This window comes from Clarias gariepinus, chromosome 11 (genome assembly GCF_024256425.1).
Source record: "Clarias gariepinus isolate MV-2021 ecotype Netherlands chromosome 11, CGAR_prim_01v2, whole genome shotgun sequence".
In the NCBI taxonomy this organism is placed as follows: domain Eukaryota; kingdom Metazoa; phylum Chordata; class Actinopteri; order Siluriformes; family Clariidae; genus Clarias; species Clarias gariepinus.
In genome coordinates, this window is record NC_071110.1 from 26,139,557 (window position 1) to 26,156,302 (window position 16,746).

Sequence of the window (16,746 nt, forward strand, 5' to 3'; positions counted from 1 at the left end):
TGTGCGTGTTTGTGAGTCTGGACAGTGTGATTGGTGTGATGTGTTGATTATTCGGGAACAGTAACAATAAGGGCTTTATGTGAGATGCACCTCCCTCTGTGCAGCACACAATAAATACTGCTCCATACTGACATAGCTGGGGTTTGTTTTTCTCTGTAAGAATTACCCTTACAGATTCTCATGTGACAAAAAGGTAAGAGAAATCTGCTTCTTTCTGTTTTTTTTATTATATATTAACAGACAAATTAAATGCTTTGTGCTGATCTGACCAAAGACATTATGTCACACATGCTGCGCTGAAGAAAATCTAACTGACTTTGATGTAGTTTTTCTAATGAGAATGTGAACTACAAGGCTTGAATTTTTTTTAAAGATAAGGTTCATTATAATTCGTGACTCGTGTTTCATGTCTAACATGAACGAGGTGCTTCTCTGCCATGGTGGTTGTGTTATTTATTGCTTTCCTGTACTTCTTTCTTTTTGATTATGCTAAGGATAAGAAGAAATGGAGAAGCAGGCGCTGGATATAGCCAGGAGAGCTTTTAACACCGGCAGGTCCAGAGTCCTGCAGTACAGAGTTCAGCAGCTCCGAGCTTTACTGAGGCTCATCAGAGAGAGACAGGGCGACATCAGTGCTGCTCTCACACACGACCTGCACAGGGTAAGAGCTGCACACTGTATCAGGCTTCTGTCCCTCAATACTGCAATACTGACCTGCCCTGGAAAGAGGGAATTATTGCAATTTTTAACACTGTATACTTAAAAAAGACTGGCTGGGGTTGTGCTCGTTTGTACTTGAAATGTGAAAAAAATAATAATAATGCTAATAATAAAACCTGTTGAATTTTAGAATGAATTAAAATGTTTACATGTTGCCATGAAGTGCCTGCAATAAAGGTGTGAGATTGTGTTTATTAAGTGTGTTTCAATTGCATGCTCATGAGCGTGTATTTAAAAAAATGTATAGCACCGTCTGTTGAATTTCGAGATGAACAAATGATTTTTTTTTAAATGTTATGTTTTTTTAAGTTTTATAATGATATAAGGGCTTTTTCATTTAAATTTTAAAGTAGCACATCTACTTCAGTTCAGTAGTCTCTAATTCGTTCAGTATTTTTTATGTGATGTGTGCCTTCCAAACAAAAAAATTTTTCCGCAAATATCTTCATTGTGTGTATATATATATATATATATATATATATATATATATATATATATATATAGAGAGAGAGAGAGAGAGAGCAAGAAAAAGTATGTAAACCCTTTCGATTTTAATAAATTTATTAACTTTTCTTTTATTTAAAATATGATCTTAGTCAAGGACATATATATATATTTCTCTAACTGTACTACATGCACTATATGTGCACTTATTAATTGTATTTTCACTCATTTACACTCTCATGTGAAATCACACCGTGAAAAAAGATATAAAAATTCTTGAATGCACTGCTGAAAACCCGCCCATTCTGATAAAACTTTATACTATGAATAAATAAATATTCAATATCATGGAAAACATATATGCTAAACAATTTATATACCTTAATTTATATATTTTTTATTATTAATTATCTTTACAACCAAGTGTCTGATCTAGGTTTCTCTGGGAACGTCATCTATGTACTGTGAAATTAATAATAATGATAATAGTAATAATAGTAATAATAATAATAATTAAAGTGTAATGAAACTTTGCTTCATGAATTGTGTTGAAAAATAATTGAATGTAAATAAAACATTATTTTACATCATTAAACACTTATGCAATTATATGCTATTATCATCATATATTATATTTTAGTGGTTTCGTTTTATCCTTGAGTTAATGACCTAAATAAAAGCTAACTGGAGTCAGGTCTTACCATACCTGAAGTCTTGATGATAAACTTGATGTGTTTGGAAATGTGTTTTAGGCACAAGAAATTGAATGAATTATGTTTATAATTTATTTGGGTATGGAATATCACACTGCTGTGATTCAGAAGTTTATACAAATAAGCAAATTAATATCACATACTTACTTACTTGGCAAAACTATTTATCCGTGTCTTGGTGGATCTATCTCTTTTTTTAAATGGGGCTTCAGAGGTCAGACTGCTGGTATCCTGCATGCATTTTTAGAAAAGGAAAATATTTGTGCTACAATAAAACTATATATATTGCCTCTTTGTCTACAGAGTGACTTTAACACATCGCTTTTAGAGCTCATTGGGCTGGAGAATGAAATCAAGCTGGCTGAAAGTGAACTCAGTGACTGGGCAAAACCTCAGCCTGTTCAGAAGAACCTCCTCACCCTGACAGATGATGTTTTTATTAAAGCTGAACCTTTGGGTGTGGTGCTGATCATCGGAGCCTGGAACTACCCATGGGGTCTTACCTTAGGACCTCTTATTGGAGCAATTGCAGCAGGTACGACAGCTAAACCTTTGAAGCTGTCATCGTTCTGTCCCTCCATATGGTAACTCACTACATAGTAGACGCTGAGAACAAACACAGATATGTGTACGGTATGTAATAACCCGTGACTTTATGGGTTAATTAAAAACTGTAATGGAATTCTACTAAGAACTGTTATGTTTTTGCTTTGAAATATAAAACTCACTCTCATGTTTCGTAACATATACTGACCCTAAAACTTTTTTAAAAGGCAATGCTGCTGTGGTGAAGCCTTCAGAACTGAGTAAGAATTCAGCCAGCCTACTGAAAGAACTGCTTCCTCAGTATTTGGATCAGGTCTGTGACTTCCAGAAAGTTTAACATGGTAGCTATTGTAATATAATGTTACCTCCTGGGTCTGGGTTCGATTCCCACCTCTGGGTCTACTGTACTGTATGTGCATGGAGTTTGTGCATGTTCTTCCTGTGCTTAATGGGTTTCCTCCACGTAACCGGGTTTCCACCCACAGTCAAAAGACTTGCAGATTAAGCTAATTGACATTCCCAAATCGGTCGTAGTATGTAAATGAATGATGACTGGTGATCCTACCACAGTGGTAATTAGGAATAAATACAATGGTAATCACTATTGGCCTTCACCGTCCCTGCTTTGACTACAGCGGTACCTAGATGGATGGATAGATAGATGAAAAATATGGTGAGGTAGTTACCCAGTTAAATGTTTTATAATGGAGAAAAACAAGTATTTGTGATTTTTTTTTTTTTATGTCTGAGATGACGATTAAAATTATTTTTGGCTAAGAAAGTGTTGCACAATACGCCCAAACTATTTGTTAATATCGTCGTCCCTTCTTTACTTTTCATTGCTATCTGATGCATGTCAGAAGTTATGTATATCTTTAAAAAAATAATAGCGAATCAGGATATTTATAATATGGTGATACTTAGGAATTGCAATTTTTAATCGAATCGGGACCTAGGTAGCTCCCTTCATTTTACTGCTCCATCTTGGTGTTTATGCTCAGCTCTTATAAAGCTATAAACCTACATACAGTGCTGTAAGCATGACTGTTGTGTAAACATTATGGTGGTTTTGATTCTTTAAGGAGATGTACCATGTGGTGACCGGAGGAGTCCCAGAAACCCAGGAGTTGCTCAGGCAGCGTTTTGATCACATCTTCTACACAGGGAACAGCACAGTGGGCAAACTGGTTATGGAAGCAGCTGCCCGTCACCTCACACCAGTCACTCTGGAGCTGGGAGGGAAAAGTCCCTGCTATATCGATCAGAACTGTGACCTTGCAGTTGCTTGCCGGTAAGGCATTGTTTACAGGTCCATATGACTTGAATGCATCAGTTTATCATGTATATTTTCATTTTGTAGGTTTAAAATCACTGGTTGTTGCCCATCTGTTGCTGTATAGAATGGGTCCGCACCATTCCCTACCCAGATATTACTGTATATAGGTAAAGAACCACCTGTTGCCTTGGTCCTGTTGTACCTCTTTGTTCATGGAAAATGATCTACTGTACACTTCAAGGTGCAATTTAGAATGAAGGAGGTTATTTTGGGGGTTATTTCAGCTGAGGTTGTATGTGGTGAAACTATATACTGTATACTGTTATATGGTGAAGCAAAAGTGCTGTCAAGGGTCCAGGGTCCCTGGTTCAGTCCAGTGGTGGGTGATTTGGCTAAGATAAATTGTTCGAAACTTGTGTAATAGGGTTAAAAGTGACTATGAATGTGTGTGTCCGATGTCCTGCAACAGACTGGAAACCGATCCAAGGTACTGTATTATTCCAAACCAACAGCCACCCCTCTTAGAATAAAATAGTTGCTAATAAAGAATGAATGAAAGCCTAATCATCTGTGGAACTGATTACCGCTGGCATTTATATCCTGATATGACTCTTAGATAATGAACCCTTTTAATGGTTTATTATTCAACGCAGGTTAAACCCATTATGGCTATAGATCAAAGGCTCATAGACATGATAACACTATAAAGTAAAAAAAAGGTTGTGTGCTGCAAGTCTAATTAGAGCAACAAAGGTGTTGTCCTTTTCCGATTTTATTATTATAATAAAATGTAATCTATGTTAACTTTTTATTAATTTAGCTTTCAAATGTTAAATATTTAGATAAAAAAATAAATAAATAAAAAGAGGAGATTAAAAGATAAAGTAGACCAACCAGATTTGAAATTACTTGAGTTAAGAACCCTCAAACACATTATTAAAACCTGAAAGGATAGTGCAGAACTGTCAATATATATGTGTGTGTGTGTGTGTGTGTGGAACCTCGGATTGCGAGCAATGCGGTTTGCGAGTAATCCGCAAGACAAGCAAATATTTTTTATAAATTGTGAAAAATTTACCAGAAGAACTCATATTCTCCAGCAAGCTCAGTAAAACCTAACAGCTGTTTTCTTATAAATCTGTGTCTAAAACTCCTGATTTTAAGCAATGAGTTTTCACTCCAAATATTGACTGTTTATTTTATTACTCTTTAATGCTCTTTATAGAAATTTCCTGTTATGCAGAAATGTTTTCAAAAGATCTTTTGCTTATGCCATATTTTTGGATGTGCCCAAGACTTTTGCACAGAACTATAAGTAAAATAATTGTTCGGTTTTTACTGAGCATGCTGGAGAATATGAGTGCTTGTGGTAACTTTGTACCATATTTCATACTTTACAGCCATGCATATATTCTCCTGTAATGTTATTATTTATATATATTAATATACAGAAATCAGAGCTAATGAAATCTACTGATTTGTGAGACTAATCTGGAAAAAGTGTTAGGGAGCATAAACATTGGACTTTGGAGCAATGGAAAAAGCGCATTCAGTTTGATGGATCTAGGTTGACCCCTTTTCAGAGTAATGGGTGTGTTTGGGTAAGAAGGACCATTGTACTTTGGAGGCAGTGGTATGATCTGGGGTTGCTTCAGTCGGTCAGGTCTAGGCTCAGCAATGTTATGTGGCAATAAAATGGAAACAGCTGATCACATGAAAGTACTGAATGACCAGGTTATAAAATGAATAAGATTTTTCTCCCCTGATGGCACGGCGATATTCTAAGACTCAAATTGTGAAAGATTTTTACTTGGAGCATGAGGAATCATTTTCATACATGAACTGCCCACCACATTGTGCATTGTCATAATCAAAGCTGAACTAAAGCAAATGAAATCTTAGTGTCTGTCTTTGTCTCTAGTCGAATCACATGGGGAAAGTTTTCTAACTGTGGCCAGACGTGCATCGCTCCAGACTACATCCTCTGTAATGCCAGTATCCAGAACAGACTGATTGATGAGATCCGCCAGACGTTGCAGGTTTGTTCTTTATTTGTTTATATTATGATATACAAATACACTGATCTGCCACAACACTCCCATCACTGCCAGGTGAATTGAATAGCATGGAGTTCCATCATATACCAGTAAACTGGTGGCAGGATCATGGGCACCAGTTTGAATAGCATGGAGTGGCATTATATACCAGTAAACTGGTGGCAGGATCATAAGCACCAGATTAAATAGCATGGAGTACCACCATACTGTACACCAGTAAAGTGGTGGCAGAATCATGGGCACTCAAGGAACTGCTGCTAACATCTTGGTACCAGACACCACAACATTGAGTGGTCAGAGCTGCCCTAGTGGCACAGGAGGGACCTACACAATACTGGGCTTAATGTTCCTGGTTCTTAATGTTATGGCTGTTTGGTGTATTTATTTAAATTCATATGCGACTAGTGTATATGTGAATATAAAGTCTCAAAATAATCCAGGAGTTCTACGGTGAGAACCCTCAAAGCTCTCCTGATTACGGGCGCATCATCAACCAGAGACACTTTGAGCGTGTGACGGGTCTGATGGAGGGATGTAGTGTGGCTGTCGGAGGAGAGAGCGATAAATCACAACTTTATATCGGTATGAAATATTAAGTATTGGTTCAATCTGTAGTTTGTTTCCTTGTGATCTGTGTACTGCATTAGTGTGTATGTATTCCTTGGTTTCTGCCAGCTCCGACCGTTCTGAAGGATGTTTTGCCCCACGCCAGGATAATGCAAGAAGAGATCTTTGGACCCGTCCTGCCCATCATCACTGTCAGTGATGTCAGCGAGGCTATTCGCTTCATTAATGATCGAGAAAAACCTTTGGCTCTTTACGTCTTTTCTTCTGATAAGAAGGTATTGTTCCAAGTTGCTGATCACATTGTAGAACACACAGTATGAGAGTTGGGAGGTAACTTGTTTTTCTTTTTTTGTGGAGGTGATCAAGCGAATGCTGAGTGAGACAACTAGTGGAGGAGTCGTGGTTAATGATGTAATGATCCACTACACAGTCAGCTCATTACCCTTCGGCGGAGTAGGTATGTCAACCTGATGGACATCTAAGCGTCTTCTTTGTACATGCACATCTCTGCTTGTTAAAGACCGAGGGATTTCTATTAAAACAACACAAACACAGTATCATGTTCATCATCCTTTATTCTCCTTCTTTATTAGGCGTCATGAAAAAGAATAAGCAACTTTTCTGTTCTTGCATTTCAACCTGTAATGTAACTTTAAGAAATGGTTGATTCTTTTCCTCGGCTGTATGCAGGCCTAGTGTTATTAAAGTGAGGAAAATAATTATTTCATCCCTAGCTGGATTTGTAAGTTTTTCCACTTACATTTCAACCAAAAATCCAGAAAAAGAAAATGATGCAAGGTTTATAAATTGATTTTCATTTCAATTAGGAAAGGAAGTATTTGATCCCCAAGCAAAACATGACCTTCAGTAGTACTTGGTAGAGATACCCTTGTTGACAAGCACAGAGGTAAGATGTTTCTTGTAGTTGGTTACCCAGCTTGCACACATCTCAGGAGGGATTTTGGTCCACTCTTCTTTACAGATCTCTTTTAAATCCTTAAGGTTTCTTGCCTGTCGCTTGGCAACTCGAAGTTTCCGCTTCCTCCATAAATTTTCTAAAGGATTATGGTCTGGAGACTGGCCATGACCTCAGTGTGCTTCTTCTTGAACCGCTACTTTGTTGCCTTGGCGGTATGGTTTAGGTCAATGTTATGCTGGAAGATCCATCTACGACCCATAAGGGTTCCCATCCAAGATTTTACAGTACATGTCCCCATACATCGGCCCCTTAATGCGGCAAAGTCAGCCTGTACAGTACCTTTAGCAGAGAAACAGCCCCAAAACATGAAGTTTCCACCTCTGTGCTTGACTATAGAGATGATGTTCTTGGGGTCATAGTCATCTTCTTGGGGTCATTTTTCTTCCTCAAAAAGTGATGAGTCGAGTTGATGCCAGAGAACTCAATTTTGGTCAGCACTTTTCCCCAATCCTTCTCTGTTCGTTGGGAGTCCTGTACATTCAGTATGCCTTCTAGGGGAGGTGGACGTGGAACCTTTTCCATGGCGGCATCTAGTGTTACCAATGGTGTGTCCCAGCTGCCTTGAGATCACTCACAAGCTTCTACTGTACCGTGTAGTTCTGGACTGATCCCTCACGACTATTCTTACCCCATGAGGTAAAATCCTGCATGGAGCTCTAGACCGATGGCGAATGATGGTTATTGTATATATATTTTTTTATTTGTGAATAAACGCTCCAACAGTTATCTCTCTCACCAAGCTTCTTGCTAATGGTCTTGTAGCCCATTCCAGTTTTGTGCAGGTCTACAGTCTGACAACCTGATATCGTTTGACTGCTCTTCGGTCCTGCACATGGCGGTTTGAACGGAAAAAAGAGAATCTGTGGACAGCTGGCTTTTATACACATAACACGTTAATGTTAATCCATACGTTAATGTAATGACGTTTCATGTTGAAAAATGTTTGTAGGACTATGCAAAGGTCCTACAATCTACTTTGTCTGCATGCTTGACACATTTATAGCCAATTCCTTAAAAAAAAAAAAAACAGGAAAAAGCTAAATAGTTTTTCCATTACCAGCTGAGGATCTAAGAGGAGGAAAAAAAGCATACAGTCATGTGGAAAACATTTAACTCATTAAAACATTAATACGCAAGGATGTAGTAAATAAATGTAGTTTTTGACTGAAGTGAACTGATTAGTCATTTTTCATTTTATAGTCTTTATTCAGTTTCACAAATTCAAAATGTGCATAAGACAAGTCTCTCTCTCTCTCTCTCTCTCTCTCTCTCTCTCTCTCGCTCACAGGAAACAGTGGCATGGGCAGATATCATGGCAAGCACACATTTGACCAGCTCAGTCACAAACGTGCCTGCCTCATCAAGTCTTTGGGGATGGAGAGTCTGAACAAAGCACGCTACCCCCCGCAAACACCATCTCGTCTACAAAAAGCCCGGTTCTTCATGATGAGCCGCCTAAGTAGCTGTACCCATCTCACCAGCGCCTGGGCCATCATCTCCACCATCCTGGCCTTGGGTTTGTTCATCACTTTACTGGTCATCCTGCTCAAGGTTAGCAAGTCCTTTCAACACTTATCTAAATCAAGAAGGTTAAAAAAATGGGAAGCCAGCATTTCAGCGGTGACAATGACATGAAGCAGGCAGTCAGATCATGACTATTCAAGCACTAGTGAAACACTGGGATAAGTGCTTTAGTGTAGCAGGGGATTATTTAGAGGAATAAAGGGAGTTTTTACTCCTGAAACTGATCGGTTATTCTGCACAATTAAAAATCCCGGTTTGACTTGAACACCTTAAAATAAAATTTTACCTTACTTATTTATATAAATGACCAGTCGATGTTATGAACAGTTATGCGCCAGATTTAATAATCTGCTTTAAAATAAGCTACTAAGAATCTACTCGCTCAATGTAAACACACACCTGCGCCAATAGGCTTCAACCTGAAAGAATAATAATATCATTGATTACATTAAAGCCAAGTGAACAAGGACCCAAGTACAGTACAACACAGACTTAGTAACAGAGTTCTTTAAAGAGCTTTCTAGACCTCGACAACATTTCCAGAAGCAAAAAGATTAAGTCACACCTGGAGTTGGCAGACATTTGACAAAACCTGGGGAAAAAAATCCAACACAAACTGCTATTTTTAGCCTGAAGCAAAGCAGTGTTTGTCATAACCAAAATACAGTTAACACCATTGTCTAGGCAGCATGATGTCCTGTGGGGGGACGAAATACTTTTTGTGTGTGTGTGTGTGTGTGTGTGTTTGTATGTGTATGAACTGTAAATGCCTGTTTATTTTTTTTTACACACAGGGTATTGTGATTTGAAGGCTCTCGGAAAAGTCATCAGGACCAAAGATCTACACCTGAAGACAGATGTTGTGTTGAACTAAAACAAAGCCCACCTCATAGTATTTGATCTACAGTCTATCCTGTCTTTACTGTAATGTCCACTTCTGCGCAGTGTTTTCATTTTTGAACAGTGTCCTTTAACTCAGTCTCTTTGTGCAGCTGACATGCCAGTAGGACAAACACAGACTGTCAGTATTAACCCGATTGTCCTGAGCTTTGTACAGTCAATTAGAATCGCCAAATGTTGTAGGATAAGCCGATTTCAGGCAACAAAACGCTTGTTTTTTCCGCTTTGTGCTTCAATGCTTAAGCCAAACAGTGAGAATTTTTAAGAAGGATTTAATGTTTTGGAATGATGACAGAAATCAGCCACCAGGTGGCATCACTCTCCTACAGTTTAATATGAGATCACTATTTTGCAGTAGAAAATCTCAGTTTTCTTTGAAAGTAACACTATTGTTATTTTTTTAATATATAATTATGGTATAAATAAAATATACTACGCTAAATAATATTCACAGTGAAATCAAACAGCACTCAAACTGATGCTCCTTTGGGGAATGTTTTGAATTTCTGAGAGGAATTTCTAATAAGGAAAATTTCCACAACATTTCTGGTTTAGATTTATTTCCAGAAAGGGTTTTGACTCACACACACACACACACACACTCACACACACACACACACCCCTTCCTCCCCACGAGTCTAAATATTTCTAATCCACTACATATTGTTTTTTTTTCTTCTCAAATATCATCATGGATCATTTTGCCATTCCACCTTCTCTAACACCACATGTTGAGTAAAGACATGATATTTTATACACGTATGATTCTGCGCATGGATTTGTCCGTCTTCTTCATATGTGATTCATGAAGATATTCACGTTCAGTATTTCATCGGATTGCGGGATTCTGCCATGACTCACAGCGTCTAGCGCACCCCTGAGGCAACGACCCCACCGCGGTACAACTTCACTCCCATGTACTTCTATGAGTTCCTGCATTCCTTCACAAGCTGAGAGCTGTACTGTCTGTTTACTTTGGATTATAGCCCTAAGTGTGTCTTACAATGCTAAGGATCTAAAATGCTCCTGAATGCATGCATGGTGCTCAGGCTGACAGATTTCTTTTTTACCTCACTTTTTGTTCATCTGCTCATATGTACCTAACGATTCCGAACATAGCAGTCGTGTCATTATTTCTAGCCAATCTATTTTGAGTGCAACTTTTTTTTTTTAAAGCAGGACGTATATACTGTAGGTAGACTCAGAGTTAATCTTTTAATTCTTATCACTTCTGAAACATCCGCCTGTATCTGTGTCAGAGATATACTGTATCCATCAGATAGGGAGGTTTCTGTACAGTCATAGGACAGTTAAAGACAGTCATAACTGACAGATGTGACAAAAAAGAGAGAAAATCGAACTGGTAACTTCCCTGAATAACCTTTATCATTAGCAAAAATATGCAGAGAGAAGGAGAGGCCAGACAAAGTTTGGCAGCACACATATACTGTATAACGGGCGCAAGGGACTGAAATCAACCGAGACAGTAGTATACCATACTGTATATAGGAAGCGTGACTTCTGTAATAGCCAATAAAGGCTTTTCTATTAATTATTTAGAAGTGTATTAATAATTTTGGACATGACGCTTTGTTCAAATGTAAATAAAAGCTGAAAAATAATGATGCCTCTTGTACGTCATCTTATTATCTTTTGGGAGAAGCCTGTGTCATTTCTGGTCACTTGCTGGTTAAATAAAAGTAACTTTAAGTCATTTGCCAGGTGTATGAATAATTTCAAGCTTTTTTTAGGCAATTCCCAGCCACCAATTGTGCAAGTTCTCCCACTTAAAAAGATGAGAGAGGCCTGTAATTTTCATCATATGTATACCTCAACTATGAGAGACAAAATAAGAATGAAAAAATCCAGAAAATCACATTGTAGGATTTTAAAAGAATTCATTTGCAAATTATAGTGGAAAATAAGTATTTGGTCACCTACAAACAAGCAAGATTTCTGGCTCTCACAGACCGGTAACTTCTCCTTTAAGAGGCTCCTCTGTCCTCCACTCGTTACCTGTATTAATGGCATCTGTTATCAGTATAAAAGACACCTGTCCACAACCTCAAACAGTCACACTCTAAACTCCACTATGACCAAGACTAAAGAGCTGTCGAAGGACACCAGAAGACTGAATCTGCAGTAGGTAAGCAGCTTGGTGTGAAGAAATCAACTGTGGGAGCAATTATTAGAAAATGGAAGACATACAAGACCACTGATAATCTTCCTTGATCTGGGGCTCCACGCAAGATCTCACCCCATGGGTCAAAATCCCAGAACCACACGGGGGGACCTAGTGAATGACCTGCAGAGAGTTGGGACCAAATTAACAAATGCTACCATCAGTAACACACTGCGCTGCCAGGGATTCAAATCCTGCAGTGCCAGACGTGTCCCCCTGCTTAAGCTAGTACATGTCCAGGGCTGTCTGAAGTTTGCTAGAGAGCATTTGGATGATCCAGAAAAGGATTGAATTTCATATAGTCAGATGAAACCAAAATAGAACTTATTGGTAAAAACTTAATTTGTCAGTTTGGAGAAGAAAGAAGGCTGAGTTGCATCCAAAGAACACAATACCTACTGTGAAGCATGGGGGTGGAAACATCATGCTTCAGGGCTGTTTTTCTGCAAAGGGACCAGGACGACTGATCCGCGTAAAGGAAAGAATGAATGGGGCCATGTATCGTGAGATTTTGAGTAAAAACCTCCTTCCATCAGCAAGGGCATTGAAGATGAAACATGGCTGGGTCTTTCAGCATGACAATGATCCCAAACACACCGCCTGGGCAATGAAGAAGTGGCTTCGTAAGAAGCATTTTAAAGTCCTGGAGTGGCCTAGCCAGTCTCCAGATCTAAACCCACATAAAAAATATTTTTAGGGAGTTGAAAGTCCGTGTTGCCCAGAGGAACTTACCTCTAGAGGAGATCTAAAAATCCTACAATGTGATTTTCTGGGTTTTTTTTTTATTTATTTTGTTTCTCATAGTTAAGGTATACCTATAATGAAAATTACAGGCCTCTCTCATCTTTTTAAGTGGGAGAACTTGCACAACTCGTGGCTGACTAAATACTTAAATGAAATTTAAAAAATTTTAAAATTATTTTTTTTCTCCACTGTATGTGTATATATATATATATATATATTTACAGTACAGTATACTGTATGTAGTATATTAGATGAGAGATTCTGATTATTGGAATATGTACAGTAATTACGTATGTATGTATGTATGTATGTATATATGTACATGGTAAATAACTGATTTTAATTCCTGTCCCAACTAAATGGTCATATATACTGTATATATATATATATATATATATATATCTCATTGTGTGTGTGTATATATCTGTATACACACACACACATGCACACACTGATCAGCCATAACAGTAATAAACTGTGTTCTTCTTTTGAATCAGACTACACGGATCAGCCTTCACTCCCCATGTGCATCAGTAAGCCTTGGTCACCCCTGACCCTATCACAAGTTCCTTCCTTCCTCCCTCCTTTCTTGGATCACTTGTAGTATGTCCTGACCAGTGCAGACTGGGAATGTCCCACAGGAACTCCAGTATTGGAGTTTCTCTGTCCCGGTCCTATATCAATCACAAATTTGCCTCTTTTCACAATAGCCTCTTTTTTAATAACTCATTATAATGGTGGCTGGAAGTGGGTGGCATATATTAGGCATATACTATAGCAAGTGAACCTTTTTTCCTGAAGTTGATGTGTTGGAAACCGAAAAAAATGGGCAAGCATAAGGATTTGAATGACTTTGACATAACTGTGATGGCTCGAGGACTGGGTCAGAGCAACTCCAAAACTGCAGCTCTTGTGGGATGTTTCTAGTCTGCAGTGGTCAGGACATAACAAAAGTGGTGGAATTAAGGAAAACCAGAGAACCGGCGACAGGGTCATAAGTGGCCAAGGCTCACTAATGCAGATGGAGAGCGAAGGCTGGCGCTGTAATCCGATCCAATAGAAGCGCTAGTGTAGATCAAAATGATGAAAAGGTTCATTCTGGCTGTGATAGCAAGGGTGTCAGAAGACACAGTGCATCACTGTAAGGGTGGCAAAAAGGTGGGGAACCTGCTCAATATTAGGCAGGTGGTCATAATGTTATGGCTGATCGGTGTATGCTACAGTAGGTTAATAGCAATATTCACAATAAGTAATGAAACATTTGAATCAGAAGATTGTGTGATTGTGTCCTAGATTCCGTTTTGAGAACAATAGCACTGGACTATCTAACGCTAAAACCAAAACACTGCAATCTCTTTATCTTGGTTTTCCTCTGTTATAAATAAAGCACATAATCTCATATCCAGTTAAAGTGATGAAGCACAGAAGGAGCTTCTCTGTAGCATTCAAATGTTTTTTTTTTTTTTGCATAGTTATTATCTCTCCTCTCATCTTATGTTTATTTTTTTTTAAAGGCACATCCCTGTCTTACAGCTCCAGTGTTGCAGTTTCCATGACTACATATTAACCCTGCTCACCTTGGCAAGCACAGCATTTATGAACGTGTGTGCTTGCTAAGTGACTGTACCTCCCACGCTAGGCCCACACGTCTCTCTCCGCGCTACACACACCTTCCTTTTAGCTTCCCGTGTGGTTCTGGTCTGTCTTCCAAATTCTCTCGTCCCAATCTGCCTATAAACAGAGGCCCGGTAAAATGACTGAGGAAGTGTAATCCTGTACTGATTACAAACTACTGTACACGACTAGCGATGTAATCAGTAACGTGATCTTTCGGTGACTTGAATGCAACCTAATGTGATTACGCCGGGATTGCTTTTGGAACGGTTTTATTCGATTAAATTACACTTCTGTGTAAAATAATCTTTTCCTGCTTTATATCACAGCACTGTTGCATGCTTAATTCTGACTGGTCATTAGCGATGGATTAATTAGCTAATGACGGCTCTGATCGTTTACATTAACACACTTATTCGTTACTTTAATAATTCACACAGGGAGGTTTTTTTTTTCCTTTTCACAATGGATGCTTCATGCAAAAGGATTTTAAAATGTGTATAATCCTTGATGTGATGTTTTCTATGTTTTCTTTTTTATTATTATTATTTATGGAAGTGGAAGGAGTCTCCAGTGTCAGAGCTTTGTAACAGTCTGAGTAGGTTTTTCAGGACAAAGAGCTTTTGTTTCCCTGTATGTCTTTCTTTTTCTTTTGGAATGATTAACTTTAAGAGTTATAAAAATGAAGAAATACTGGTGAAGGAGCATAAGCCATAGCAGGAAGTTTTTTTTATGATTGTTCATTTTTTTTGGTTTTGCTGTAACTGAGTGAATAAAAGGTATGTGTTAATGAGTAGCTGTCTAAATGCAGTAAATAGTACAATGACTTAAACCAGTATATATTTCTGAAATTCAAATATCAACATTCGATTAAATATTTCAAAATGGGGAAAAGACAAATACAAGGGGTGTCTAAGTCAAACCAAGACTTGTGATGAAACTTTTTTGGGAACGAAGGCATAAAACTTATTACCGTTTACAAAAGACTTTAAGCACAGTACGGTGATGAGACTCTTAGTCGCGGTAAAATATTTGAATGATGCAAACGATTTAAAGAAGGCTGCATGTCGTGAACATTCAACATCAACAACAGTGGAACACTTATTGCTTTAAAATCGATAGATATCTTGTCGCCAACACGGGGAAGAGACGCATTTGTCTGAGGGAATCATTCTCCAACACCACTTGCACATTACAGGAACTGTTTTGGAAGTTTTCGCTACTTCTCCCGTATAGTCCTGACCTCGCTTCAAGCCATTTCCACATGTTCGGGCCGTTAAAGGAGTTCCTGGAAGGCCAGCGTGTCAGGTGTACTGAGAAACCTTTTTCCTTGACAGTATCTAAAAAAAACTAGTGAAATTAAATTGAGTGCATTAGTGTGTCAGGAGATTATTTAGAGAAATAAAAGTTTTTTTTTTCCTCTCATAACTGTGTTCTGTTATTCTGGTTTGTCTTGAACATCCCCCCATTCCATACATACACCTTGTTTACGCTGTGCTTGTTGCTTGAAATGGATATTTAACATATAACACAACATGCAACAGAAGACACATACTCACCCTACCCTTCCTATACCTGCTTATATCATAAATCTGTTAGTTATGGCTTATTATTCATAATTATTCTTTTCTAAGAATAGCGTGAGTTTGGAGTAAATCCCACGCACACAAAAGCAAGACTGAGAGCTGGCTGCTGCGAACCGCAGATTCAACTTACTTCCACTTCACCTCCCCTTCCTTCTGCTTTCCTTCATCTAATTCAGGCTTGAGAGACCTCTAATATACGACACGGCGAGGCCAGGCCAGGAAGTAACTCCACTGCTGCAACTGCGGAAGTCCCCACACTTCAAGCGCTACAGTACCACTGGAATTAGGAAGCAGTACTGTGTTTCGCAAGAAAGCGACATTTCCTTTAACAAAAGATATCTGATTTCTACAAACCTTTATCAGGAAATGTATTAAGACTTCTGTTTCCTAACTAAGATCTGAATCTGTCTGGGCAGGTTACTGTATAAATATGGCCTTTCTTTCTTTCTTTCTTTCTTTCTTTCTTTCTTTCTTTTTTTCTCTTTCTTTCTCTCTATCTGTCTCTCTCTCTATCTATCTCTCTATCTATCTCTCCATCTATCTATCTATCTATCTATCTATCTCTACCTTTCTGTCTCTCTTTCTCTCTCTCTTTCTCTCTTTCTTTCTTTTTACTCTCTCTTTCTTTCTTTCTTTCTTTCTCTCTATCTATCTATCTATCTATCTATCTATCTATCTATATATCATCTGTCTGTCTCTCTTTCTCTCTCTTTTTTCTCTTTCTTTCTTTTTACTTTCTCTCTCTTTCTTTCTTTCTTTCTTTCTCTCTATCTATCTATCTATCTATCTATCTATCTATCTATCTATCTATCTATTTTTATCTGTCTGTCTGACTGCTTATGTTTCTGTCTTTCTGTCTGTCTGCCTATCTTTCTTTCTATCTATCTATCTATC

The 16,746-nt window shown here is 38.1% G+C and overlaps 1 protein-coding gene across 1 annotated transcript; it reads left to right on the top strand.

Moving 5' to 3' along the window:
* The first annotated feature begins 109 nt into the window (after positions 1–109).
* LOC128533737 (aldehyde dehydrogenase family 3 member A2-like) lies at positions 110–11,416 on the top strand. Its single transcript, XM_053508047.1, has 11 exons — positions 110–193; positions 495–661; positions 2,181–2,412; positions 2,651–2,736; positions 3,506–3,714; positions 5,621–5,738; positions 6,197–6,338; positions 6,432–6,598; positions 6,681–6,780; positions 8,591–8,853; positions 9,621–11,416. The coding sequence occupies exons 2-11, from the start codon at positions 506–508 to the stop codon at positions 9,633–9,635; spliced, it is 1,488 nt and encodes a 495-aa protein (XP_053364022.1). The 5' UTR covers positions 110–193; positions 495–505; the 3' UTR covers positions 9,636–11,416.
* The last annotated feature ends 5,330 nt before the right edge of the window (positions 11,417–16,746 follow it).